The sequence below is a fragment of the Festucalex cinctus genome, chromosome 12 (assembly GCF_051991245.1).
Source record: "Festucalex cinctus isolate MCC-2025b chromosome 12, RoL_Fcin_1.0, whole genome shotgun sequence".
In the NCBI taxonomy this organism is placed as follows: domain Eukaryota; kingdom Metazoa; phylum Chordata; class Actinopteri; order Syngnathiformes; family Syngnathidae; genus Festucalex; species Festucalex cinctus.
This window is the reverse complement of record NC_135422.1, coordinates 13086065-13112476: the sequence shown is the minus strand read 5'-3', so window position 1 is coordinate 13112476 and position 26412 is coordinate 13086065. Positions and strand designations below refer to the sequence as shown.

At 38.3% G+C, this 26412-nt stretch overlaps 4 protein-coding genes across 11 annotated transcripts in view; all 4 read right to left on the bottom strand.

The window, feature by feature from the left end:
* Positions 1-498: 498 nt before the first annotated feature.
* ola1 (Obg-like ATPase 1) lies at positions 499-6486 on the bottom strand. 2 transcript variants are annotated; one of them, XM_077539374.1, is made up of 11 exons: positions 6324-6486; positions 5925-6022; positions 5722-5865; positions 5145-5272; positions 3676-3851; positions 3516-3596; positions 3341-3438; positions 1899-2039; positions 1422-1518; positions 918-1040; positions 499-775 (listed from the first exon to the last, which is right to left on the bottom strand). In XM_077539374.1, the coding sequence occupies exons 2-11, from the start codon at positions 6020-6022 to the stop codon at positions 674-676; spliced, it is 1188 nt and encodes a 395-aa protein (XP_077395500.1). In that variant the 5' UTR covers positions 6324-6486; the 3' UTR covers positions 499-673. The 2 variants fall into 2 exon arrangements, with proteins under 2 accessions (XP_077395500.1, XP_077395501.1); XM_077539375.1 differs by lacking the exon at positions 6324-6486 and having other exon boundaries at positions 5145-5330.
* A 1157-nt stretch (positions 6487-7643) lies between these two features.
* On the bottom strand, positions 7644-14582 carry tra2b (transformer 2 beta homolog). Of its 3 annotated transcripts, none has more exons than XM_077539028.1 (8): positions 14399-14582; positions 12149-12288; positions 11631-11778; positions 9553-9741; positions 9348-9463; positions 9092-9253; positions 8948-9018; positions 7644-8287 (listed from the first exon to the last, which is right to left on the bottom strand). In XM_077539028.1, the coding sequence occupies exons 1-8, from the start codon at positions 14426-14428 to the stop codon at positions 8277-8279; spliced, it is 867 nt and encodes a 288-aa protein (XP_077395154.1). In that variant the 5' UTR covers positions 14429-14582; the 3' UTR covers positions 7644-8276. The 3 variants fall into 3 exon arrangements, with proteins under 3 accessions (XP_077395154.1, XP_077395155.1, XP_077395156.1); XM_077539029.1 differs by having other exon boundaries at positions 12620-14569; XM_077539030.1 differs by having other exon boundaries at positions 12149-12901; positions 14399-14565.
* Positions 14583-15062: 480 nt separating this feature from the next.
* Positions 15063-22286, bottom strand: senp2 (SUMO specific peptidase 2). The gene is made up of 17 exons (XM_077539969.1): positions 21916-22286; positions 21353-21414; positions 21154-21266; positions 20716-20779; positions 20546-20627; positions 20304-20454; positions 20062-20165; positions 19710-19786; positions 19572-19620; positions 18856-18928; positions 18624-18752; positions 18382-18513; positions 17062-17286; positions 16890-16969; positions 16499-16583; positions 15848-15943; positions 15063-15719 (listed from the first exon to the last, which is right to left on the bottom strand). The coding sequence occupies exons 1-17, from the start codon at positions 22059-22061 to the stop codon at positions 15657-15659; spliced, it is 1731 nt and encodes a 576-aa protein (XP_077396095.1). The 5' UTR covers positions 22062-22286; the 3' UTR covers positions 15063-15656.
* Positions 22287-22906: 620 nt separating this feature from the next.
* pcnt (pericentrin) overlaps positions 22907-26412 on the bottom strand; it is a 48756-nt gene continuing 45250 nt past the window's right edge. For 3 of the 5 annotated variants that reach the window (XM_077539960.1, XM_077539961.1, XM_077539963.1), the window contains 3 exons: positions 25189-25339; positions 24905-25086; positions 22907-23294 (listed from right to left, as the gene is read on the bottom strand). In XM_077539960.1, coding sequence (XP_077396086.1) covers positions 23260-23294; positions 24905-25086; positions 25189-25339 — 368 coding nt within the window. In that variant the 3' untranslated portion in view covers positions 22907-23259. Of the gene's footprint in view, positions 23295-24904; positions 25087-25188; positions 25345-26412 lie in introns of those variants that run through there. The other 2 variants (XM_077539964.1, XM_077539965.1) reach the window with 2 other exon arrangements.

The following is a 26412-nucleotide window of genomic DNA, read 5'->3' as shown; positions in this document are numbered from 1 at the left end:
ATATATATATATATATATATATATATTCATTGACACCATTTTATTTTCCATTAAAAAAAAATATTAACCTGGGATGTTAGGCTTGACAAAAATACAGAAGAAATCATACGTCCAAGCAGATAACTATGTATTGTTAGCCTAAAAGCATAATTGCCTGTCCTTTTTGAACAATTTTGGAAATCAAGACAAAACAAATTCAACAGAGAACAGTCCAGTTGTCTCAATATAGCATTTGTGGATGACCATGACAAAGAAAAAGCTAAATGTTTTAATGAAAACCTAGACCTACCAGTATTTTAATGTTGGTCCTTATGGTGGTAGTTGGAGAGCTCAGCTAAGTATTTATTTTGTTTGTCAAAACATTTGAGAACCTCTGACTTGTGCAATTATGCTATTAGGCTAATGATAAGCAACAAGAACTCTGTACTGGGGTAACAGAAAAGTTTACACTGTAACTTGAAATGAGAACTTTAAAAAATGTCATCATGAAATCATGAGTGGGTTTTTGTCACATTTTATTGACGCGTGTGTATTGATAACTAGGTTGACATAGTTTTAGGGCAACATTGACAGTCCACATGATTCCGGAGCAGATTGAAGGCCTTCTGTGTGTGGTCAATAAAAAGCAAAGTGTGGATGGCATTCTCTTCTTTAAAAGTTATTCTTGACATTCTTATTTCTTCTTGGGCGCGTTGGGTGTGTTGAATTTAAAGAAGATGATGTCACCGTCCTCCACCACGTAGTTACGACCCTGTTGTCTGTATTTGCCTGCAGCCTATGGAAGAGGGTGGGGGGGGATGAAAATAGATTATCCATGATCAAAAGGACTTGTTTTTCTTATACCTTGTTGTAATCAATAAAACTGTCAACGTTGATTATTGACCCTAAAAAGAATCGTTTCTCCCGACATGACGTACCTTGGCTGCATTTTCGCTGCCCTCCTCTTTGAAGTCGACAAACTTCATCACCTCAGCCATGATGAAGCCCTTCTCGAAGTCGGTGTGAATCTTTCCGGCCGCATGTGGAGCTTTGCTGCCTTTCTGTTGGGTTCCAACGATTAAAAAAAAACTTAGGTTAATTTTGCATAAAAAAAAAAACCCAGATACAACCCTGGTAATAATAATAATAATAATAATATATATATATATATTAAACTTTTTCCAGCCAAATTATTTCCATGGATCAAAATTTGCAGTGGTTGCCATGGTTTTACCAATAATACATTTTTGTTTGTGTGTTTCTGTGCAAGCTTGAGAATCCATTGGTGTGTTTTTGCGTACATGCAAACTTTTTTGTGATATGCATTGGCGGTGCATTCTTTTTGGTACAGGCATTGCAGAAAGACCGAAAAAGCCCAAGAAAAAAAAACTCAACTTTGACACAAGCAGAGCTGAGGTGGTCATTCTGAAGGACACGCTTACCCTGACGGTCCACGCTCGCACCTCGTCCGGTCCCGCGGTGAAGAAGTACTCCAGCTGGAGTGCCGCGTAGCCTGTCTTGATTATTTTGGTCAGGACACTACAAGTAGACCAATTTTGACCAGGTTTATAATCGCAAATTAGTTTTTAGTGTGTTATTTTTCATGAAACGCTTCATTTTAGCTTAGTTTTTATTAAAAAAAAATATATATATATTAGAGAACGTATTTGTCAATGATGATGTCAACAAAAATGCATAATCAAATAAAAAAAAATCAATTCCCAAAAGATACACAAAACAATGTTCAAATAAACCACTCCGGGAAAACAAATGCCTCCTGCTCAATGCTACTCCCGGTGTCTTACAGGAAGTCACTCCGACCATTATTTCTACATGAATCACATGGATACGAACGCAATCACCCATCATTCAGGACTGATGGACGACTAAATGGTCCAATTAGAGGAAGCGTATGTCACCTCTGCGTTTTGTGCTCCTCGCAGTATTTTTTCTGCTCCTCCGGCTCCATGTCAAACAGCTTGGACTCCAAGGCTCCGCTGAGGGGGATGACCATGGAGCCCGGGTCGTGAGCGTCCACCCACTCCTTGATTTTAGCCAACCTCAGAGAAGAGAGGAGATGTGACTTACAACATGATACTCACCTCCACACAGTTTTCTAGAGCGCTTGTCTTCATAAGGGTCATGAGCCAGCTTCTTTGAGAAAGAAAAGTAGGGTGCACCCAGGACTAGTCGCCGCCAGCCAATCACAAATCACATTTAGACAATGGTCGGACCATTTAGTGTTTTCAGTGAACCTAATTTGGGAACATGCAAAGCAGCACGCAAGAGATGTTCCAATGGAGATTTGAAACCGGATCTCCTGACCGTGAGGCAGGCGTGCTAACCATACATGTGCGCAAACAAATACAAAAACACCCTAAAAAAAAAAAAACAAACACAAGATACAAAAAGCAGAATTAATCAAAGTTAGTGGTCGCTCGCACAACTCACAGTTCAGCCCCTTGGGGAGGTGCAACAGCACATTTTTGGAGAATATTTTTTGGTGGTATAGTGTCACTTATTGAAGAATGTTGGGGTTGTTCAAAAAAATTGTTTTTCGAGCAATTATAACGGGCATAAATTATATTGCACATGGATTTTTCCCTATTCACCCATGCTGGCTGGGGCACTATCCACTGTGTAAAAATAACTAAATACAGAAAAATAAAATTAAAATAAAATAAAGACAAAAAATCCAACACAAACGAAAACTATACACACAAAAACCACACACCCACACATTAACAATTAAAAACTGCACAAATAAAAACTAATACAAAAACCACAAAACAGACACAAACAAAAAAATAAATAAAACTAAATACTATTAACTAAATATTAAACAAAAAAAATAAACTTCACACGCACGAAAACAGGCACAAACTCACACAAAACAAAAAAAAACACACATGAACAAAAAAACATACTAAAAAAACCAACACAAAAAAATAAAACCACGTTCCCAAAACAAAACACCAATAAATAAATATTCAAACATACACACAAAAAACAACCTTACATACTGTATTTTAACAAAAAGCACACAAAAAACACGAACAATAAAATCACACATCCTAAACAAAGAAAAACTCACCCTTATTACTCACCCATAAACAATAACACATGAACATAAACACACAAAAATACAAACTCACTCAAAACAAAAACAAAAGTTGAACATATACAAGCACAGATATAAACACAATAAAAAAATAAAACCACATAACCCAAACAAACAAAAGAGACAAAAACTCACCCATACTCAAGCATACAACCAAAACAAAAGAGACTAACAAAAACCTACCAATAAATACACAAAAACACATTCAAAAACATGCAAGCTCACTCACCCAATACATACCACTTGTTCTTTTTCCGGATGTAATCTTTCTCGGAGAGGTTGACCAGGTAGATCATGGGCTTGGATGTGAGGAACAGGTACTTGTTCAGAACCTCGATCTGGAAAACAATTCAAGTGAGCAGCGCGCGACCGTCGCACAAGAACGCCGAGTCACTCGACGAGCGGGGCCGCCCACCTCTTTGTCATTCCAGTCGCGGCAGAATCGCACGTGTTTCTTCTCGTCCACCACCCAGTTCTTCACCTTCAACATGATGTCCTGAAGAGAGAAGGCGGTGGGTGACTTGTCTGTCAACTGCCTTCCGTCCGGAAGGACGACAACGGCGCAAAGGTCGTACGTATTCGGGTTTAAGCTTCTTGTCGTTGCCTCGGACCGCCGTCTTCTCCAGCTTGTCCAGGATGGGCGTGATCATTTCCTCGTCTTTGAGCCGCAGCTCCTCGTGGATGATTTCCATGTCCCGCACCGGGTCCACGTTGCCCTCCACGTGGATGATGTCCTCGTCGTCAAAGGCACCTGGAATAGAACAAAACACACAGAAGATGGTGGGGGAGACTACTGCATATTCAAAATAATATTGTTTTTTTTTTTGTTTTTTTTACTTTTAGATCTTTTTTTTTCCAAAGTACCATTTGCATTATTTATTCTCAAATGTGTTTCAATACATATCTTACACTTTTGTCATTTTTTTTGTATTTATTTATATTTTTAACTCATTTCTGAATCACCTTATAGTTGTATTTTCCATCTTAAATTGTTTTTGTCTCATAATTTAGTGTTCAGCAAATATTTTTATTTTTTTCCTAATTGTCCTCATTGTCTGACTATTATTGAATTTTCTTTATGCATTTTACATCTTTTAGTCTTTTTTTTTTTGTAGCATCCTTTATTTTTGTATTTTCCCATTTTAGACATTTGTGTATTTTGATGTAGCATTTATTTGTTCTAATATTTGCAATTTTAGTCATTTTTTAAAATATGAATATTCCATCAATTTCCATAACGTATTCCATGTAATATATTTTTGCATTTGTAGTACTTTTTTGTTAAAACACCTTTTGTATCATTTTCAATTTCAAACTTTTTTTTTTTTTTTGGTAACCACTATTTTTCCAATATTTTTGTACTAATGCTTTTGTTTGATACTTTCATCAACAATTTTATTTCAATTTGCTATCTATATTGGTCTAATATTTATTTTTACTATTTTCAGTATGATATTGTATCTTTTGTGGATTATTATATATTTGCATTTTCCCAAGATTTTTGTATATTAAAGATTTTTTTGCCTTATGTTTTGCTTTTTGAAAAGCATTTGTGTGCATTTTAACAAACATCCGTTTACATTTTAATCTTTTTTTAATTTTTTATTTTTTTTTTTCATTTACCACATTTGAATTTTTTTGGCTAAGACCGGTATTATTTATTTTTATTTTTTTGTATTTTACAAACATATTTTTCATTTAACTCGTGTTTTTTTGTTTAAATTTTGTCTAATAATTTGCATTATTATCCAAAACTTTTGTCGTAATATGATCTGAAACACATTTGTGTCTCCATTATTTGGGAATTTTTATTTTATTTATTTTTTTACCATTTTCATCTACCATTTGTGTATAATTTTCTAACTTGTGTCCAACACTTTCTAATATATTTATTTAATATTTCGTAGTATATGGAGCACTATTGCTATAGCTCTTGTTAGTGCCACAAAAAAGTGTTTGAGTTCAGCGCTCTGGTCTGCACCTGTGCGCTTCACTCAAGTTCTTGAGTCACAGCAGCTGCATGGGCAGACACACACGGACTCACGTGTCATGTGGAAGATGCCGTCACAGGCGCTGATGTGGGAGAGGAAGGCGTTCCCCAGCCCTTGTCCCGAGTGAGCACCCTTTACAAGTCCGGCGATGTCCACCACGTTAAGGAAAGCGGGAACCTTACTGAGGAGGAGACGGCAGCAGCAGTGGGGTCTCATCGGTGGTGTACAGTCAACCTTCACTTACTCACCAGAACAGAAGTAAAACTACTTCATTGTTATTGTTTTTTTTTTTTTTTTTTTAAATCAGCAGCGCTTTTGGGCGAACAATAATTCTCAAACAATTCAATGGGGTATATGCCACGGAAGAGGCGGGATGTGATTTTGCACATCAGTTTATTTCCTGTCCGGATTGCGAACGCGCAACCCAGGGGCACAAAGTCGGAACCACAAGTATTTTTGAAGCAGCCCACACGTCGCAAACCGAACCGGAAACAAACTGTTGTGCAAAAAACAGTCCCGCCTCTTCCGTGGCATATACCCCATTGTCGGTGTGACAAGTATACTCAATCTTTAATCTTCAGCTGTTATCCACCGCAAATAACGTTCTGTATAAAACCCACACAGACACACCTGGCTGGTTTATGATACTGGCAGAGGAAATCAAAGCGTTCATCCGGGACAGGCACTCTGCTCTCATTGGGGTCGATGGTGCAGAAGGGGAAGTTTTCGGCTGATGCTTGGCTTTTGGTTAACACGTTGAAGAAGGTGGATTTCCTGCAAACAAAATGTGTATTAACAACAAATACGCTTCACGTTGGCCCATTCGCACCTACCCGACATTTGGCAGTCCCACAATTCCGATTTTAAGCGACGTCCCAAAGCGTCCAATCAACTGGGCCGGCTTAGGTGCGTCTCCCTTCTTTGGAGGCATCTGCAAGAGTGGCGTCAGGTTACCATTCAGCCAGCCACGACACATTCCCATAAGCAATATCCCGACTTTTAATCGCTTCAAGAGACACTTTAATGCTACGTAGCTTTACGCTAGCTGTAATGAAAACGTGGAGCTGCTACACTCCCTCATTCAAACACGTTTTTATGCTATAGTTAGCAGGCAGCTAACATGGTGCCACTCCTGAATATGTCCGAACGAGTCGCAGAACGACTCTCAACGTGGACACCAAGCTTAGAGTTCAGGTTTCGAGTTTTACTGTGTAAACTATTTTCACGTGTACCTTTATATTTGTTTCTACGTGCCACACACTTCAGCGATAGGCGCTCTCACACGGACCACACGGCTGGGGAAAGAGCAGACAGGCTGCAGCGAGAGCTAAGCGGAAGTGTTTTGGCAAACGAGCTTTCCGATTGGCTGGTGCGAGACCGTAACGTTACGTCACAATCACTCGACGCGAATGTAACTTTTATAAGAAAATGAACACTGTAAACTGTGTAAAGCACTCTCACAATTTCTTATTTTCAAATTTGTCTAACAATTTATCTTAAAATTTTATCAACCCAACCCAACACAATCCACTCTCGAAAGATAATCCGCGATGGATTGACAGGTATGCGAGAGCGAGTGACTACGTCACCATCCAACTAAACTCAATTTTTTAAAACTTTATTCATAAAGCACTTTACTTAACCATTGCTGCGTAGTAAGAAAGTGATGTACATTGAGTAAAAAATCTTCATGCAATAACAAGGACATGTAAAACAAAAATTACTAACAGAATTAATGTATGTAAATAAAATAAATATAACCAAAATACAGCACACACCAGAGAAAAAAAAAAAGCAGTCACATTTTACCCAAGAAAATCCACTCTTGAAAGATTATTGGAACCGGTTTGACAAGGGTGTGCTTCGATTGGTTGGTTGGAACTTGGAGAGACATTTTCTTCTTAGCCTGGAATGTTCACTGAAACACTGGTTCACATTCTGTCCTGAAATTTCACACATTTTGTACAAATGTATCGTGATTTATTATTTATTGAACATATTACCTCTGGCCTAACACTACTAGTAAAAATTTTGTTTCTTCAATAATAGTTTAAAAAAAACAACACTAAACTATGAGTACCTTTTAAAATCCAATACACGAGAAAGCAGTTAAGACTCACTTTATGCTCAACGTTTGTATTCAAATCTCCCTGGATCGTAAGTACTTAATTAAATTTACAGATATATTTAGATGTTATACTTCAGTATACCTTAATGAAAGGCTTCGAATCAAAACAAAGTACAGTACTTAGCATGTGTCATTTACCCCCAAATAATTGTCATGAACATGTGTACAGTATAAAAGGTAGGTGCAAAAGTCAGCAACATTATCATTAACATAGGCAAAATTATGTGAATTTTTCCCAACTGATACCGACTTTTGTATCCCCTGTATAATATGGCAATATTTGATTTAATTTGAACAGAGGTGGGTCAAAAGGCAGGGATTTTTGCATTTACGTATCTTTTGCCCTTAGAGAAGATCATTTGCATTACTGTTCTCCCATGGCACCCTTTTAGAGCAACGTGCAAACGAAAAACATACTCAAGACTGACGGCAATGCTTTCAACTTTTATTTGAAAATCCCTGACAAATGATGTCGCATACAAATCAGACCTCCAAAATACTGTATTTGAACAATTGCAGAAGGGACGCAAGCACATTTTACTGTAGTTTTAACTTCTATTCCAGAACATTGAGAAAACCTAATGGAAGCTCACCATGTCTTCAGAACTTGCTCTCGGAATTGTGTCCTTGCACTCAGAGTAACGTGGACAGATTTTATGACGGGGGAAGATGAACTGAACAAAAGTAAAGCAACTATATTCAAACCTAGCACATGTGAAGTGGACAAATCTTTTATTTATATATATATATATATTTAAAAAAACAAAAACAAAAAAACACACACACGCACCTGGACACCAAAATCACCTTTACTAAAAACAAAAACAAAAAAAACCCTTCTGTCTCCAAAGAACAAGTGCCCAAATTGCAGCAACAAAACTTTCAAAATCAGGAACGTTGTGTACATTATCCTCGGAATTGCTAAGCTTATTGTTTTCCCCCATGCATTTCAGTGTGTGTGTATGTATGCTGTGATCTACTCAAAACACCTAAAAAAAAAAAAAAAAAAAAAAAAAAAAAAAAAAAAAAAAAAAAAAAATCATGGACGACTCACTGCTCAGTAGTGACCTATGGGAAAGAAGGGGGAGAATTAAATGGTGATTCAGTCCATACATTATACCGATTTTCCTCAAATAGTGGCATTTACTTTCTAATATTTGTGCAGTTACAAAAAAAAGAAAAAAGAAAAAAAATGAAAAAAGAAAAAAAAAGTTAGCTTCCAGTACAGTACATTTGCCAATTTCTGTACAATTGTATTTATCATCAGTATGTATCTTTCAACATATTTTGATGTAATATATATATATATATATATATATATATATATATATATATATATATATATATATATATATATATATATATATACACACACACATATACATACATATACACACATATATACACATACATATATACACACATACACATATATATATATATATATATATACACACACATATACATACACACACACACACACACACACACACACACACACACACACACACATATATATATATATATATATATACACCCCCGCCCACACACACACACACATTTTGGCATTGGCAAAACTGAAGTCTCAATTGTATGAATTTGAAGATGCCACTGTCCACAGATAAAATGTATTTAAAAATAAAATGAATGCTTTCAAACAAGCTACCACCCACTACTTGAGGAAAATACAGTCGTGTGCCAATTAAAAGTTATCAGTGGCAAACGTACGTGGGGAGTAGGATCGTGATCTGGATCGAGAGCGGTACCCTCTACTGTAGTACGGTGATGGAGATCTTCGTCTGTTGGGCAAAATCAAAGCAATTCAATTATCAACCATCAATCGCATGCAGTTAACTGGATGCAAAATCTTACCTGTATGATCGGTACTCCCGGTCTTCATAACGATAGTAGTCCCGATCGTAACCTCGATCGTAACCTCTGTCGTAGCCTCGGTCGTAATCTCTCGACATGCGTCTTGATGAACCGCCTCCACTTCCTCCTCCTCCTCCTCCGCCGCCGCCGCCGCCTCCACCACTGAAAACGGAGTAAAAAAAAAAAATCGTAGTGACATGATAGGGGGAAAACAAAAAACAAAATTCCAACCAAGTGTGGTCATGTTGACACTCACTAAGTGGGTCGTCCCATGTAGATGCCAGGAGTGGGGGTGTGCGCTCGTTTGGTAATGGAGAAATCCACGCGGATTCGCCGGCCGTCCAGTTCCATTCCGTTAGCGTGCTCCTTGGCCTGAACACACGTGCTGGCGTTAACAAGTCACCCGACATTAACAGTGGACGCTCCAAAGCCAAAACAAATCCTAATAAAGCAATACTCGCCTCCTTGGAGTCCTCGTAGTTCTCAAAGTAGACAAAGGCGAAGCCCCTGGAGCGTCGGGACTGTTGGTCGTACACGATGTTGACGTCCGCCAGGGGGCCATACTTGGAGAACACCTCCCGCAGGTCCCGCTCGGTGGTATACAGGCTCAGGCCAAACACGCCCAGGCAGGTGTTTGGGTCAGGGTTGGCCTGTTGGCGGCAGGAGCAGAACTTCAGCAATAACATTCAACTTGTACCGTAAAAAAAAACAAACAAAAAAACTTTATCAACCCATGGGCTTGCCTCAATCTTAAAACATTTTCAGCTTGTTTGTGGCTATTTTGGGAAATGCACAAGCACAGGTAGGGGACAGTAAGGGTGGGAACCTCCGAGTACCTCATGATGCGATATGCGATACAAGGCTCATGATCATGATTATCTTACGATATGATACAGCAATTATCGATATATTGGTTAGATAATAAATCCAAGATAAAACTACGCAAGACGTAAAGTGATTTTTTTTTTCAACGGAAAAATAGCTTTTGTACCATCACTGCAACACAATATTAAAACTGTTGCCTTCTTCAGTGAGTACTTTAGTGTTTGTTTGTTTTTTGTTTTGTTTTTTTTACACAAATACAAATTTCTTTTGAGGGAACACTTTATGTGAACAAATGTGTGTCTTTCTTAAACACTATTGTCATGCAACATGTCAGTTATGGTACATAGTCAATCGTTTCATTTTATAAACTGACAATATTTTGGTGTAACATTGCAAAAGTAAATATATAAAATTACTTAAATTAAATTTAAATCAGACATGCGCCAGTAAAATTGCAGAAATGTTTTTTTTCCTCGATGTACCATTATGAGTGTAATGAAAATTGGATATGTGAGTATATGGATGTATTATTATTGTGTATGACTACGAATTTCATGTACATACGCTATTGACCAATGTACTTATGTGTTAAAGTGCAATTGTTTACACGGTTTTTTATTGAAATGTATTAATTTACTGTATTAATTATGAAATAAGTCAAAAGATACAAAGAATAAGGAGTAGGACTAGATACGTTTTTAACTTCTTCCTACTCCCTCTGAACATGTACCGTTGGGGGTGTTAAAAAAAATCGATTCGGCAATATATCGCAATACTACACACGCAATTCTCGAATCGATTTTTTAACATCCTTTTTTTGATGGAAAAAATATTCAACAAAATGTCTAACTTTCATACCTTAAGCATGGAAGAATGTTACATTAATGGAACATTAAGCCTTAATATTTTATTTCAATGCTGCTCAAACATGAAAAAAGTTACAACCTGTTTGTTAAATACAGTGGCTCACCGTTAGAAGACTGAAGTTTCTGATTAATAAATGATACATTTTCATACAATTCTAACAGTGTACATGTACAAGTTTACTGAATGGTATTTTCTAAATTTGAGTAAAAAATAAAAAAATCGCAACAATAGACTTGTAAATTCATATCGGGATTAATCGGTATCGAATCGAATCGTGATTTATGAATCGTGATACGGATCGAATCGTCAGGTACTAGGCAATTCACACCCCTATGTACCGTAAACTATCACAAATGATTAATCCAATGAAATCAATATTAAAATGCCTCAGAAATTGTGTGCTTCAAAAAGTCGAAACATGTTTTAAAATGTTAAAATTGAAGATAAATACACGTTTTTTCATAGAAACGTAAAACGCAAAACTGAGTCAGTTACTGGACAGATAAACACAAGTAAAAGTAAGATCATGAGTCTTCACCTGAAGAATTCTGTACATTTCCCTGACACTCTTATGAGGCACTCCCCCTAGTGGCCCGCCAAGTAATTGCTCTATAAGTAATGGACAATGGAGCCGTTATAGTGGCTGTATATTAACTACAAATATTGCGATACTTGCGTAAGTGCATCGATGGTCTATCGGAAGACAAAGTATAACAATTTATCGTGTTATTGATATATCGTTACACTCCTAATGGACAGTGTACATACTGTAGTTAAAAACTACAGAATAAAATGTTATTTTAGCTATTGTACTAAACTTGACAAGAAACGATGTGTAGTTACTTACCCTGTTGCCAATGTGCCTGCGGCGGTTGGACATGGGTGAGCGGCTGTGGCTCCTTCGCCGGCTGCCAGAGCGGCTTCGGGAACGGCGACGGCGAGAGCGGGAGCGAGAGCGGGAATAGTTCCTGCGCGAGCTCCGGTGGGAACGGGACCTAAGAAAATCGCATCAAGAATCAGCGCAACTGCGACACTGTTAGACATCAAATAGATTTATCTGATTAAAAGGGAATCATCGCAATTCATAAAATGCAGCCATGCACCAAGACTGTAACCCAACAAATGGCGTAAATTTCCATCGTTTACATTACTGTAAAACTTAATTCAAAGTACTAATTGTAGCAATGTGTGTTTCTGAACAAGGTGCAAATGTTTGAAGCTGCAATGGATTGAACTATACACCACACCTCATGATCAATGAGGTCACGCTTAAAAATATCAATACTTTAAAGACATGGTATCGCTTTTCATGATGACGTATCTGTGGAACATTCTGCAGTGCTGGCAACCCTTGTGAGGTCTTACCGAGATCTGGATTTGGATCTGGAGCGCGAGCGCGACCTGGACCTGGAATGCTGCGAACCCGCCTTGGAGCGTGCTGGCGAGCGGCTGGCAGATTTTGCCGATCGCTGTGGGGAAGAACTCCCCGAGCCAGACTGTGGCTCCTGCACAAACCGGACAGCAGAGTTAAAACAAAACAAGCCACAGCGGTGTCAAGAAAGAATGATACTAAATGTGTGACTCCACTCGCCCATAAAACCCTTTTAGGACTTTTTTCCCCCCCATTTAGATTAGCATATTTTTGTGGATGAAATACATATCAAATACATTAACAATGTACTTATTTAGCTGATATGTAGATTGAGATAAATGAGTGTGTGTGTGGGGGGGGGGCGCTAGCGAGTGAGTCACATAGGAGGCACATTTAACATGCATGATTTAGAGAAAGAAAAGAGAGTAGCAATATATAATAGGCTGTTAAGAAATTACTCCTACCCGGCCAAACTTCTGATCATAACTTCATAACTTCTTTTACTTCATAACTTCAAAACAACCCGTCATTTCTTCTTTCTTCTCTTTGACATTACGACGTCTTTTTTGCTCCTCTTCCCCAATTTTACCATCTGCCATTACAACACTAGTCGAGGGATCGGATCTTGAGCACTTCTTTTTTCCTGCTCCCAATACATTAGCATGCATCAACGGCATCGGCTTCAAACATTAACAACTTCGCATCTGAAACGTCTTCCACCTTTTTTTCTTTCTTCCAAACTCAACCTTGACAAAGAACAAACAAGGGGGGTGATAAGGCAAGTTGGTTGGTTTGTTTGCATTTAAATACCAAGAGTCATAAAGAAAACAACATTACCAGATAACAGCAACAATGCACAAAGGAGTATATTAGAGACCACACTGAAAGGAGCAAATACTACACAAATAAAGTAACGCTATGTTCTGAATTTTTTTTATGGTGAACTATAAATTAATCTATTATTAAAGCAACCCCCCCCAACAATCCATATGACGGAACACCATTAATCACAAAAAAAAAAGTTTAATATTTTACAAAAGTAATACAAAGTTTATGTCAATCAGCGTTGCGATAGATTACTTCCATTGGAGACCTTTTCGCACCATAGCCCATGACTCATGCTTTTCTCTACTGGTGCAATGCATCATGGGATACTACTACTACTACTACATTTTAAAGTGCATTGTGTGATATATAGGCTAAATTGTTTTAAAATCAAGTTTTGCTTAATCATGCTACAGTTTCCTGACCGTGGTCAGGGGACAAGCAAATCTTAACCCCCGCAACAATCGAATAAAGACAGATTGTGCTATATTAAACATAACATGTTTATGAGATGTGAAAGTATTATATTTTTTCCTGTGACTTTGAGCACTATGCATGAAAAGGATAGTTTAAAATTAATGTTTACATATTTTGAGACAATGTGGCCATTGTACAATTGGGGGTGGTGAGGGTGAAACAATACAAGGAGTCCAGTCTCTTCCTAATTTAAAAAACAATGGAAAAAAACCCGCAAAAATCTGGAAATAATATCAAATAAATAGTTAATGTGCAATTATTCGAATTTAGAAGACAAACATGATTATGGCCCAACGTCTTAAATGCAATGTGACTTATAAATACATAAATGTTGTAAATTACATCTTCAATTGTTTCTGTAATATGTTTTAATTTTGAGGGAAATTCCGGACTCCCTGTATTTCGTTAAACACGCTAATCTAAAAATTCCCACACGAACATGAACGCAACACCAAGACCGCCATTTTCTCGTACTTCGCTCGATTTTCTTTTCTTTTCTTTTCAGTGTCGCTCTAACTACTCCTTTGTCACAAGAAGATAATTATATAACAGAGCATTGCTGTAAAAAGAAAAACATTTACAGGCACAAATTCCACAATTTTAACTATAGCTTTTACTGTAGGCTACGTTAATGTCGGTTGAATGAAAGCATGGCTCAAGGCGTCGCGGCCTAGTCTTAGGACGACTGCTCGTTGTAGGCCGCATACTTTGGTTAAAAACACTATTAAGTTATACTTCAGAGAAAAAATAATAATTACACCAAAAAACAAGACATGCAATAATAAGACTTTTTTTTCACATCTCAGAAGACGCTTTGCCGCAACCACGACGGCTACACAAAGCTAACACAAGCGCTAGCACGCTAACGTTAAGCTTGGTGTCTTTTTTTTTTTTTCTTCTCCCCCGCTCGGTATTTTCGTTAAGAGTCAAACGAAACTCACCTTCTTGAACTCTTTCTCGGTGTCGCTCATGTTCGCGTCACGAGTGGCTTTTAAAAAAGCGAGCTAAATGTGCTCTAACGACTAACTCTGTATTTTTTTAAAACGCGCAAATGGTCTCAGGCTCAGCACCTCCGGTTGGTCGCTCAGAGGTGTGCAGTTGTGCACAAAAAGACAAGTGGGTCTAGCTCTTTTCCGGTTCTTGATTTTTCGAAATAAAATATTCCACTTCCGCCTGAAGGCTCCTAAAACAAAAGACATCGGAGAAAACAGTCACGGCACGCTTGCCTCCACTGAGCAAAACGATAAAAAAAAAAAAAAAAAAAGTGTGTAATACAGATTAACTCTTTGACTGCCACACGTTATAAAAACAAAAGAATATCCACAGTGCCAACCGCTTTTGAGCATTTTAACTCATCTTTCAAGGCAAAAAGATTGTTTGCCTTTACTATACAATGTGGCTACTAAATTAAAAGATCGCATTCCATTCATCGGAATTTTACTAATCATTATTAAACGTCTTTGGCAGTCAGAGTTAATTGTGTACCTTTAGTCATCGAGTGGAAGAACATTTGATTGTTCTGCCTGTTAACATATTTGACATATCCATCCATCCATTTTCTTGACTGCTTTACACGCACACACAAACAATGACGACACGTATACATAGGCTGTTTTATAAACTTTTATTTCGGGGGGCGGGGGGGGGAGAACTCAAAAATCACATTTTAAAGCATGAACTTAAACATGCACTTGTATACAGTAGTTTGCTATGCAGTAAATACTGTCTGTACACAGCTGTGCTGAACATCTCAGCAATTTATGAAACGGGAGCACAAAAATATATACTCTTTCAGTCATGTCATAAATAAATAAAAATTGTTTCACCATGCACGTTTGTCAACTTCTTTGGAGGTAATGCTCGAATAAATTAGTGTCCCGAATGAAAAGAAAAATAGAAGCGACCTTGCATGTAATATTTGAATCTGACACTGCTCGGTATATGAAGTCAGTCTCTTCAGTTTCAGTGTGAGGACATTGAAAGGCACTTGTGGCAGTACTTCAACACAAAAAAAATACAAAAGTCATCTTTCAACAACAACAACAAAAAAAGCAACACTGACACTTGTTTTTTGTGTCCAAATAATGTCTCCAATGAAAACTCAAGAGATTAAACAGGCAAATGCGTGCCAATATATTGTGCATGTTCACACTGGTAGTCTGTCCTTCATGGCTGTCTGATGGTGACCCGCTGAGCTCGCTATAGCAGTTTCTGATGCATGATTTCCCAAACCATCAGCTTCCGAAAAACAGGCATGTGCCACTGTAGAGAAAAGATATGTTGCTTTTAATGTAGCCCCTTCTTCCACAAATACACACTCCCTCTCACCCACAGTTGCACACACTATCCACCCTCTGCTCAACACACAGGTCCATGCTTGGCTAGCATACCTGTCGAAAGGTGAGGGGCCTTCCTTTAGCGATGTATTGGGCGTATTTACACGCAAACACGCCACAGTCGCTGCCATTCTTCTGCTGGGGAATTTCCTAGAAGAAAAAGGTTAGCATGAATGTTACATGTTTCCTCATGATGTTTTTTTAAAATTATTTATTTTATTGATTGAAGTGGATGAAGCACCCCATGAATTACAGTTTGAGGTCATATGGTATTTGGTTTTTACTATTTAAAAATGTTACAGCAATTAATTGGAGTAAGGTAGATTATTTGAGGAAATGCTATCATTGGGGTTAGCACGTCCGCCTCCCAGTACTGAGGACTCAGGTTCAAGTTCAGGCCTTCCTGGGTGGAGTTTGCATGTTCTCCCCATGCCTGCGTGGTTCTTCTCCGGGCACTCCGGTCTCCTCCCACATTCCAAAGACATGCATGGCAGGTTAATTGGGCGCTCCGAACTGTCCCTAGGCTTGTGAGTGTGAATGGTTGTTCGTCTCTGTGTGCCCTGCGATTGGCTGGCAACCAGTTCAGGGTGTACCCCGCCTACTGCCCATCGCCAGCTGAGATAGGCTCCAGCACCCCCTGCGACCCTAGTGCGGAGTAAGCGGTTCAGAAAATGGATGGTTGGATGGCATCATTGGGTTCCTTACAGTGGGCCGCATGCAGCTGATGGTCCACTTGGTGCTGTCCAGCTCTCTGCCTTTCTTTGCTCTGTGTTCCTCCTTCAGATAGAGGCTAGGGAAAGAAAAAAAAAAAAAAAACCCAGCAAACATTAAGAACCAGAAAATACAATTTCTCTACAAAGTGCATATGAACGCTGAAGACTGCAGACTTGTTGATGTGCGCGAGTTTGCTAAAACGTCTCCACTAATTGGGAATTTTCTTATGGGATTATGTTAAAATTGCAAATGCTTGGAATATAGCAAAAGGTAGCCTGAATGAACTGAACCACTGAGTCAAATTTGGAAATAAGAAGGATAAGAGAATTGAAATAATAATCAAAGAGCGAGAAGAAAGAGAGAGATGACAGCAAGAACTTACAGCAGTAGACTGCCAATGGAATCATGTCTTTGTCCCATCGAGTCATACAACTTCACTGTCTTTGCTTTCAAGTCTATCACCTGTGAAGCAAATCAAATCATGTTTTAAAAAAATATATACATACATTATTATCGCACGCAAACGTAATTCCAGGCTGATATTGTTGACTCACAGCTAAGGCCCAATGGACGCCCAGGTGCAGCGGGACCAGTAATAGGTCGCATTGGAAGATGTCCACGGCTTTGGTCCAGCGCTTGACGGCGGCATGCCCTCCGGCCTGCCCGCCTGGGGTGCCACGGAGCTTGGGGAAGAAGAAGGTGCTGAACGAGTACACCCGCCTTCCCGACGCCGTGTCGGTGCACTGCTCCATGACCAAGGAAAGGTAGAAGTTGATCACCTGTGCGCGGGAATAGTACTATGGTTGACAAAAACTACCAAAATAAACTAAATTGAAAAAAAAAAAAAAAAAAAAACATTTAAAAAATAAAAACGAGGGTGGTTAATTTTTTTTTTTTTTAACAAACTAGATTTGATGTTCTATAATTAAAGCAAAAAACTACATTCGTTTTCATCAATTATTTAATTAACTAATTTGCTCCCCAAAACGTATATAAATACATTTTATTTTATACGTTTTAGTGTCCCAAAGATGTATTTTTACGTTTTTTATGTTTGTTTTTTTTATGCTAGAGCATACAGAAGGCTTTGATGCAGCCTCAACTGCAATGAACGGTTGCAGAAATGGCCAGCAGGTGGCAGCAGAGCAAAGGAGATCAACCAGGGCCATGTTGGAAAAAAAGGTCAATTACTCACAATTTTAAATAGATTTGTGAAAAATGATTAAACTTAGCTGTATTGTAATGCTAATTGCTGCAAAATGAAAAAAGACAAATATACTTTTTTTTTTCCTGAAGAAAAAAAAAAAAAAAAAAAAAAAAAGAGACTTTATTCTTTCTTTTGGTAGGTTGCATGTTTTTATAGCAATAGAACACAATATTCTGTCTGCCTTGCAAAATCAGTCAAAATCCAGTAAAACAGCCGGGAGCGAACGGGATTGCTAATGTGAAAATGGCTGGGAGCAAATGAGTTAATGAGCTATTTATTTATGTATTTATTGATTTAAGTATTAGTGTGCGACCGTATGGAAGAAGGAATGTTGAATAGTTGTTCGAAATTATAGTTTATTTTAATTTATTGCAAAATACTTAGTGACTTTTTTATTTTTTATTTATTTTTTTTAAATCTTGCACCGGATAAATACACCATATACAAATGAGAAAAAAAAAAAAAAAAAAAAAAAAAACCTAAAAAAATACAAATAAAATAAAATAAAAAATACCCTGCTGTACACATTTTAATTTAAAAACTAAATTCAAATAAAGCATTTCCAAAAAATAAAAAAACCCTGCTGTGAACACAAATTAAAACTGAATTTAAATATTTTTAATTTTAACTTCCAGTGTGTAGTCCGCTCAACGTACACACTAAATACCTCGTCGTTGAGCCAGCCACCTTCCTGAAGAGTGGCCAAGTCTCTCTGCGTGATGCGCAGCTTGAACGCGGCACTCAAAACCAAGTTGGGGTCACTCTGAGCCAGAGCACTGCACACCTCAGTTGCCATCTCCTGCACAAACGCATCAAATACATTCCCTCGATTTAAGATCGCATGGTGTACTGACATAACAAAAATACAGAGATGTGAGTTCTGTTTCGGTTGATGGGAGATATGCCGACCTTAGTGAGTCGGGGGATATCATCCTCAGTGTGTCGCACGTGCGTGCGCGAGGCCGCCGGCGTCACTCGGTCCACTAGGCTGAGTCGAGTGGCAACTTGTGTGGAGAGGTCCAACTCAGCCACTGGCTTCTAAACAAGGGAGAATATCAATATTTACAAACAATGATAATATGAGGACTACACTTAACAGGAGGTCTTTTTATCCGGTTGTCCTAAAATAAGGCAAAATAACCTTTGCACATCTCCCATGTTGTCTGTCATCCGGTGTTACCGCGTAAGACTTGCTGAAAGGCAGGGCAGTCCATCTGGTTGAAAATAAAATGCATTAACAGCCATGGGTAGAACAGGAAGTTCCCAAAACAAATTATTTTTTTCCCCCTCATTTATCTGTTTTAACTCATTTGCTCTCAAAAATGTATAAATATGTTCTATTTTAAATATTACCAGTGTCCCAAAGACATATTTATGTTTCTTTTATGCTAGAGCATACAGAAGGCTTTGATGCAGCCTCTGAATTGAAGAGAACAGTTGAAACAACAGTAGTTATTACAAAAATGGCGATCAGGTGGCAACAAGCTTTTCCCCACCCCCACAGTTTTAAACAGATTTGTGAATAATGATGAAACTTGGCTATATTCTATTACTAATTGCTGCAAAACGGAAACAAGATAAAAATATAGGGGGGGTTTTCCCTGAGGAAAAAAGGGACTCTAAACTTTGTTTTGCTAGGTTTCATGTTTTTATAGCAATAGAACACAATATTCTGTAGGCCTTGTAAAATCAGTCCAAATCCAGTAAAACAGCGAAGGGTAACCTCTTCTGTGAAAATGGCTGGGAGTGAATGAGTTAATCTAAGGCTCTTGAACACAAACGTTTGCCCACCCCTGATATAAACTATCCCGGTATTAAAAAAAAAAAAAAGATAGATAGATAGATAGAGGCACCAACCTGCCCTTATTTATAGGTGCAATTCTCCGCGTGAGCACGCTGGGGCAAGCTGTTCCAACATAAACAACATTCATTAGCATAGTTTGTTGCTTTATGTGCGTATGAAAAATTAGTATAGTGAAGAAAAAAAATAATTACGGGTGTATGGCATCCTTTGGGGGGCTGACTCAAAGGGTTTCCTTGTCACTGTGTGTTCACCATGGGAGAGAAACATACTGCAAAAACAACCAGCAGCTAATTAGAAGCCTGACTGACAAGAATATTAAGAGAATATTCTCGTAGTTGTGTCACCCATAACATTATGCCTACGGAACTGTCATGTCTGTACTCTTACACCCACAAAAAAAAAAAAAAAAAAAAAAGCTCCAATAATGCAACACTGATATTTCACCAACCTGGCATAATTTCCAGACAGGTCCAGTAAGAGCAATTGGTGAAACGGTCATGTTTAACAAAAGGTGAACAACATTGAATTCAATAAACTACTCACGCGTTTGGTTTTGTTTGATTGAAAGGTAGCGGTTGGCTTTGGCCGTATTCCTTTACCATCTCCAGCAGGCGTCGGTAGTGCTCTTTGTCATTCTGCTTGATGGTCTACAAGAAAAAAAAAAAAAAAAAAGGAAACAGACACTAAATCTGCAGTTTATAGTTTATATACTGTAGTAGACCAATTGCGATCAATTCAGTGCCCTAAGAATGAATTGGACTGGATGAATGAGAATATTCACTTACCTCTTCCACGGTGAGACTGGGCTTGTAGCAGCGATTGTGTCCAAAGCCGTTGCAGCTAGTCTGCTTGGCGTTGGGCGTTCCCGCACTCACATCGGGCCGTGAAGGCAGCAGCTGGAGGGAGCCTCTCCTCTCAGAAAACCCTGTGGTTCCACTGTACAGATGAGATAAAGGAGTTTAGGACATCATTTCTGCTCCATTTGTCCCCCATCCCAAAGTGAATCTTGTCAAAATGAACCACTTGCCCAAATTTCTTGATTAAAGGAGGCAAGGAGCTCTGGAAAGGCTTGGGAGCAGCCCTATCGCTCATTCCAGTCCCTGGATTATCTGCGGAGAATGAACCAAATTAAAGCAGATTATACAGAGAGCAAAAAATAGCATGTTTGTTCATAATATAAAAATTGTCTTTACACACCCATTCTCCAGTCAGAGCTCATCAGCCACGGCGTGCGCAGCTCATCGATTCCCAGAGTGACAGACTGGATCAACACAGGAAAGGATGGTATTGAAAGCTATTTATTTTTCTACAAAAAGGCCCTTGTTGTGTAAATTCTACTAAAAAAGATGATTGACAACTGGCTGGTTTCTCACCCTTTGCTTACAGAAAAAGCACATGACAAAGACATTATTCGAAACAAGTTGTCGTCCTTTTTCCCCTTCTAGGATTTTATTTACTTCCTATTTTGTATTTAAAGAAATATCACTGCACAATCCCAAACAAAACCACGAGTATTTAATAACTATTTTCAGACAAATTAAGTGAAATCGGTGTTAGGTAAAACATAATGTGGTGCACCCTACATACTAACTAACTAACTAACTAACTAAATAAATAAATCCCCCAGGGCCTCACCTGAGTGTCCTTAAAGTGCTCGTGCTCGTTGGGGCTTGATAGCAGTGGTTTGCGCAACCGGAGCAGACTTGTGACCCCGGCCACGGTCTTCTTGACAAAATTTAGCACCACATCTAGTTTAAGAAAAAAAAATCAAACAGCCAGGTCATTTACAGAGTGGGATAAAAGAGCAACTTTTTTTTTTTTTTCGTACACAAACCTCGTCTTCGTATTTTTGCCGGAACCTGCTCGCTCCGGCCAACACTGTCTGCAGCATCAACACTGGGAGAGAAAAAATAAATTATAAAATCACAAATACGTGTTTACATGTTATGTATTACACTATCACCTGAATTGAGTTTGGGTTATATATTTTTTCACTGTGCAATACATTTAGACTATACTTTCTTATATATCGCTGTCAAAAATATAGCTGATATAGCTGTAAATATACTGTTCTAAATTACACAAACGCTATTGCAGCATATTTAGGCTACACGTGACACCACATGCTGATTCATGCTTAGATTTAAATTACATGTAATTAACCACGTGATGCTCCTGTGCTGTACTGTATTTGTTTCTACATTACGATGCCGAGTGAATATGCATCAACATCACTTCTGATTAATCTTATTGCACCCATCATGAACTCATCAAGTTGAGCTAACAAGCTAGCTAGCTAGGATAATGTATTGTAACGACACCCACAGAAGCAAAGTCAAGTTAGTCAGGGAAATATAACGATGACAGCCGGGTATTTTCTTATCGGTTGCTACTAACCTCTGGTAGTTCCTCTTGACCGGTCTGCCGTGGCTCTCTCGCCCCAGAGTTAGTGTGCTTGTCAGCTCACCTTTATTAGCTTGGCGGGCTTGCTCCGTGGCGGGCTCAAACAACGACAAGATTCCGTCAAATATCCATTCATACATCCCAGACAAATATGAAAAAATGGAAAGCGGGCCCTCTACACGGGCCAGGACGGTCTCTCTTCGTCTCAGGGTTGTGTCCAAACGGGAGAAAGAGGTGAACGACACAGTAATCAGAAGCACTGATCTGTATGTAAACTAGCTTAGCTTTTAGCTTGGCGTCACGATGTGCGCCAGGCCTATCTGGTTTCGTTTCACCAAGTGGGCGGGGTTAACTGTTTCAACATCGTAAAACGAGCGCACCTAAACACGTTGACGGCGTATAACGTCGAGAAGATTGGCTGAGGTTGAAATCTCGTGTCAAATTACGTAATTGTCAATAACGAAATTTTTTTTTTTTTTAAAGGAAACCCCATTAAGTGCATAGTGTGAGAGAATACAGTAGTTTGTAGTACTGTAGATAAAATACGATTAGAAAATCAAGTTCATATTTTAAACCTCTGGTAAATAAACCTATGGAAAGGAAGAAGTAAAAAGTGAGTAAGTAAAGAATGGAAGAATAATATATCGACGTAGGACCACAGTACGGTAGGAAAGAAGAAAGGGCGGAATGAAGGAAAGTGAGGGAGGAATGATGGCAGGAAAGATGGATGGAAGGAACATTTTCTTTTCTTCCTTAGTTCTGTTTTATGAATTCTAAATATAGTGTGCTTTTCTGGCAAGCATTTTGCAATCCTTTTGACATCCATTGTGGTGAGGAATGAAGAAGAGGATGGAAAGAGGATTTGGGACAGAGGAAGGATGCATGGAAGGATAACGCAAGGAAGTAAAGAGGAAGGATGTGAACGGTATGCAAACGTGAGGTTTTGATATCTTATAAAAAAAGACCATTCAGCTCAAGTCTGAAATCATATTTACAAATATTTATTACTACAACAATAGAAACATTTATATAAAATGGCCGGAAAAATGTACAACCAGCTGTACGGCTCAAGTACTTTTCAACACACAAATAACACATGACGTAGTAGATTTGGTGATGTACAACACCAATACAAAAAATACTCTATTAATATAATTGGTGGAAAACTCACTTGACTGACAATTTTCAGATACATAGAAAAAAAAATGTAGAAAAACTTGAAAAATCATTTGTGCACAAAATTACACGCTTTGTACATTGTATAAATTGCACTTTTGGGTTTTACATTGACAAGGCATAGACAGGTGCAAACATTGGAGACACTGACGGCATCAATCATCATTTCTTGGGGTCATGCTGGAGAAGAGAAGGACCTGGCAGAACAAAAAATACAGGAAAAAAATATTACACACATTGATACTTTGACTTACAAGTCTCCCAACAAGTTACAACTGTTTATTGACTTGAGTTGCAAACACAAATTTGAGCTATTTCTGTGCTTGAGAGACTTCACCACTAGATTAATGCAGCAAATTGTTAAACTTCCCGACACCATCAGTTCACGTTGGTGAACTCGCAGTAAAAGTACAGATGTGTTTTGTACTCACATTTTGCATTTATTCATTTAAAAAAAGGTATTTCATCTAATTTTTCCACCATTTAAAAAGAGAAAGAGAGAGAAAAAACAAAACAAAACAATGAGCGCTGAGAAGCAGATAGTGCCTGTTGTATTCAGAATGTAAACTGTGTTGTGACCCTCGTCACCGTAGTCTAGGCGGGAGACGCTAAGGATACTGGGAATTGTTGTTGTTCTTCGAGATACTATATGCATGAGAGATAAGCATGATGGCTGAATAAACGTCAACTAAAAGGCACAGCTTAGCGTCCTTATTTCTTGCAAAAAAGAACATTACAGTGCCCATTAAATTTAATCATGACATCACAGAAAAATATGAGCGAGGCTAGTGAAAAGGCAAAAACCATGTTGTAAAGATTAATAAATTCAACAAGAGTGAGGTGGGGGGGAGATATGCATAAACTGGTTAATTCTTTCTTTCTGTTCCGTTGGCCCCGGCCTCTGCACACTCGTTTGAGGCGTAAGCCGATTCCCATATTTAGGAGAATACAATTTTGATTACAGATTAATTTAAAAAATATATAATGAATAAAACAACTGTGTTCGGTCCCTTAATATGAACAACAATAAAGATATAAATTACAGGCAAAACGTTTGACTGTTTTACAATACTTGTAATCATTTTTTTACTGTGAAAATCTGCCTTTTTTTTTTTTTTAATTCTTATGTTATGCTAATGCGTGTTTGTTGGAATCAGCAAACCTCTTTTTGAGATTAGCTCATTCTCTTGCAGACATTTTCACTGAAGCAACCCCCTTCGCTACCAGCTGTTTTACTGGATTTTGACTGATTTTGCAAGGCCCACAGAATATTGTGTTTCTATTACTATAAAAGCATGGAACCTACCAAAAGAAAGATTAGAGGCTCTTCTTTCCTCAGGAACAAAAAAGTTTTGCAGCAATTAGCATTAGAATATAGCTAAGTTTCATCATTATTCACAAATCTGTTTAGAACTGTGGGGTAATCAAGCTGTTTGCAATGTGGTGCTGGTTGATCTCATACTCTGCTGCCACCTGCTGGCCGTTTTTGTAATAACTACCATTGCTTCAACCGTTCTCTGCAGTTCAGAGGCTGCGTCAAAGCCTTCTTTATGCTCTAGCATAAAAAAAAAAACAACAACAACAAAAAATGTATAAATACGTCTTTGGGACACAATACATTTAAAATTTAACTTGTATGTTTTTGGGAGCAAATGAATTAAGGTTGGAGGTATGCTGGAGCCTACCACTGCTGACTCTGGCCGAGAGGGAAAGTACATTGTGAACTGGTTGCCAGCCAATCACATGGCACATATAAACAAACTCACATTCAAAACTGTGGACAATTTAGAGTCTTCAATTAACCTACCATGCATATTTTTGGTATGCGGAAGGACACCGGAGTACTCGGAGAAAACCCACGCAGGAACAGGGAGAGCATGAAAACTCCACAGAGGAAGGCCGCAGCCCAGATTCAAACACGTGATCCCTGAACTGTGAGGCGGATATGCTAACCCGTCAACCTCCGTGTCGCCTTCAAAGATCCATCCGCTGAAATAAGAGGAGACAAGTGGGGAAACGTGCTTGAACGTGAGCCCAACGACGGGCAGCAGCCATCCTGGGAGGTTCACGGGCGTCCACCCTCGCACTCACCTTGGCTGTGCAGGTAAAGAGGCGACAAGCAGCTCAGGTACAGCCACGTCCTGTTCTCCCGTAGCCAGCGCTGCCGATAGCCAATCATATCGGGGGAACAGGCCGCCTGTGAAGTCCATCCCATGATTCTGGGCTGGACTAAATGTGTCTGCTGTACTAGGTTGGGGGATAATAGAGCACATTTGCGGGTTGGGTGGGATTTGTTTACTTGTCAAGTTTGCTTTAATTTAAGTGCTGCGATCAGACCACACAGCATTTGGTCCAATATGTTAAGACTTTAGTGTAAAAAAGCGTGGTGGCCAATTAAATGTGATTTATCAACATTTTGGAAACTTTTGACCTCAAGTGTGTGCTTTGGAAATGCATGGAGTGGGTGTGACGGTTTGCATTTACATATTTTTTTTTATTGGACAAAAGGTACATTTTAAGAGGAAGTACTTATTGTCACATTTGTCAATAAAAAATATATTCATTTGAATTATTTCTGTGGAAGTTGATCAAGTCATTGATTAGGGCCCGACGTATTGATCGACTAGCCAATGTATGATCAGCAATATTAGCTCTTTTAAAATCTCGAAAATCTGTGAAGAAAAAAAAAAAAAAAAGGTGACTGTTTTTGTTTTCTTATTACAACCTACGACAAAGAATTATTTCGCCAATTTTTCTCTCTGTTCAACAAGTTAAATGCTATGATTGCTATCGGTGAAAGTATTGTAAAACAGTCAAATGTTTTGCCTGAAATTAATTTCTTTACTGTTTTATGGGACCAAGTAAGTATTGTGTTCATATTGTTTAAATTCATTTGCTAATTCATCTGTTATCAAAATTTTATTCTGACAAATGTCGAAATTGGGGGGCTTATTGTGAAAACCTCTTATTCATATTAGGGAGGGTAATAAATAAATAAATACATCGGAAATGTGCAAAAAATAAATAAATTAAAATAAAAAACTTGGACATTTAATTTTGGGTGTTATCCCAGCCCTCCACCAGCCGAGTACCAGATGTAGTGTACTGTTGTGACACAATGGATGTTTAATGTGTAAGGTTCAAGTTTGAACAGCTATAAAATCGGGATAATTTTCTTGAGTCACGACACAATACTTACAATAACCATAAAAGGCAACCACTTGTTTCTCTCGTCATTTATGCAAATTAACCACATGCTTGGATGCTAGGCCAGAACGATACTGTGTAGAATGATAATTTGTAAACATTTATTTC

Excerpts from the sequence above, each read along its gene's own strand:
- tra2b (XM_077539028.1), bottom strand. The coding sequence starts at position 14,428 with ATGAGCGACACCGAGAAAGAGTTCAAGAAG. Across the intron at positions 11,779-12,148 it reads AGATCCAAATCCAGATCTCG|GTCCCGTTCCCACCGGAGCT; the intron begins GTAAGACCTCAC and ends CGATTTTCTTAG. Across the intron at positions 9,464-9,552 it reads ACTACGAGGACTCCAAGGAG|GCCAAGGAGCACGCTAACGG; the intron begins GCGAGTATTGCT and ends ACGTGTGTTCAG.
- ola1 (XM_077539374.1), bottom strand. The coding sequence starts at position 6,022 with ATGCCTCCAAAGAAGGGAGACGCACCTAAGCCGGCCCAGTTGATTGGA. Across the intron at positions 2,040-3,340 it reads ATCCGGAAAAAGAACAAGTG|GTTGGCTAAAATCAAGGAGT; the intron begins GTATGTATTGGG and ends CTCTTCTCTGAG. Across the intron at positions 1,519-1,898 it reads GAGGAGCACAAAACGCAGAG|TGTCCTGACCAAAATAATCA; the intron begins GTGACATACGCT and ends GTCTACTTGTAG.
- senp2 (XM_077539969.1), bottom strand. The coding sequence starts at position 22,061 with ATGTATGAATGGATATTTGACGGAATCTTGTCGTTGTTTGAGCCCGCC. Across the intron at positions 21,267-21,352 it reads GGCAAAAATACGAAGACGAG|ATGTGGTGCTAAATTTTGTC; the intron begins GTTTGTGTACGA and ends TTCTTAAACTAG. Across the intron at positions 20,628-20,715 it reads GAGCTCTGACTGGAGAATGG|ATAATCCAGGGACTGGAATG; the intron begins GTGTGTAAAGAC and ends CATTCTCCGCAG.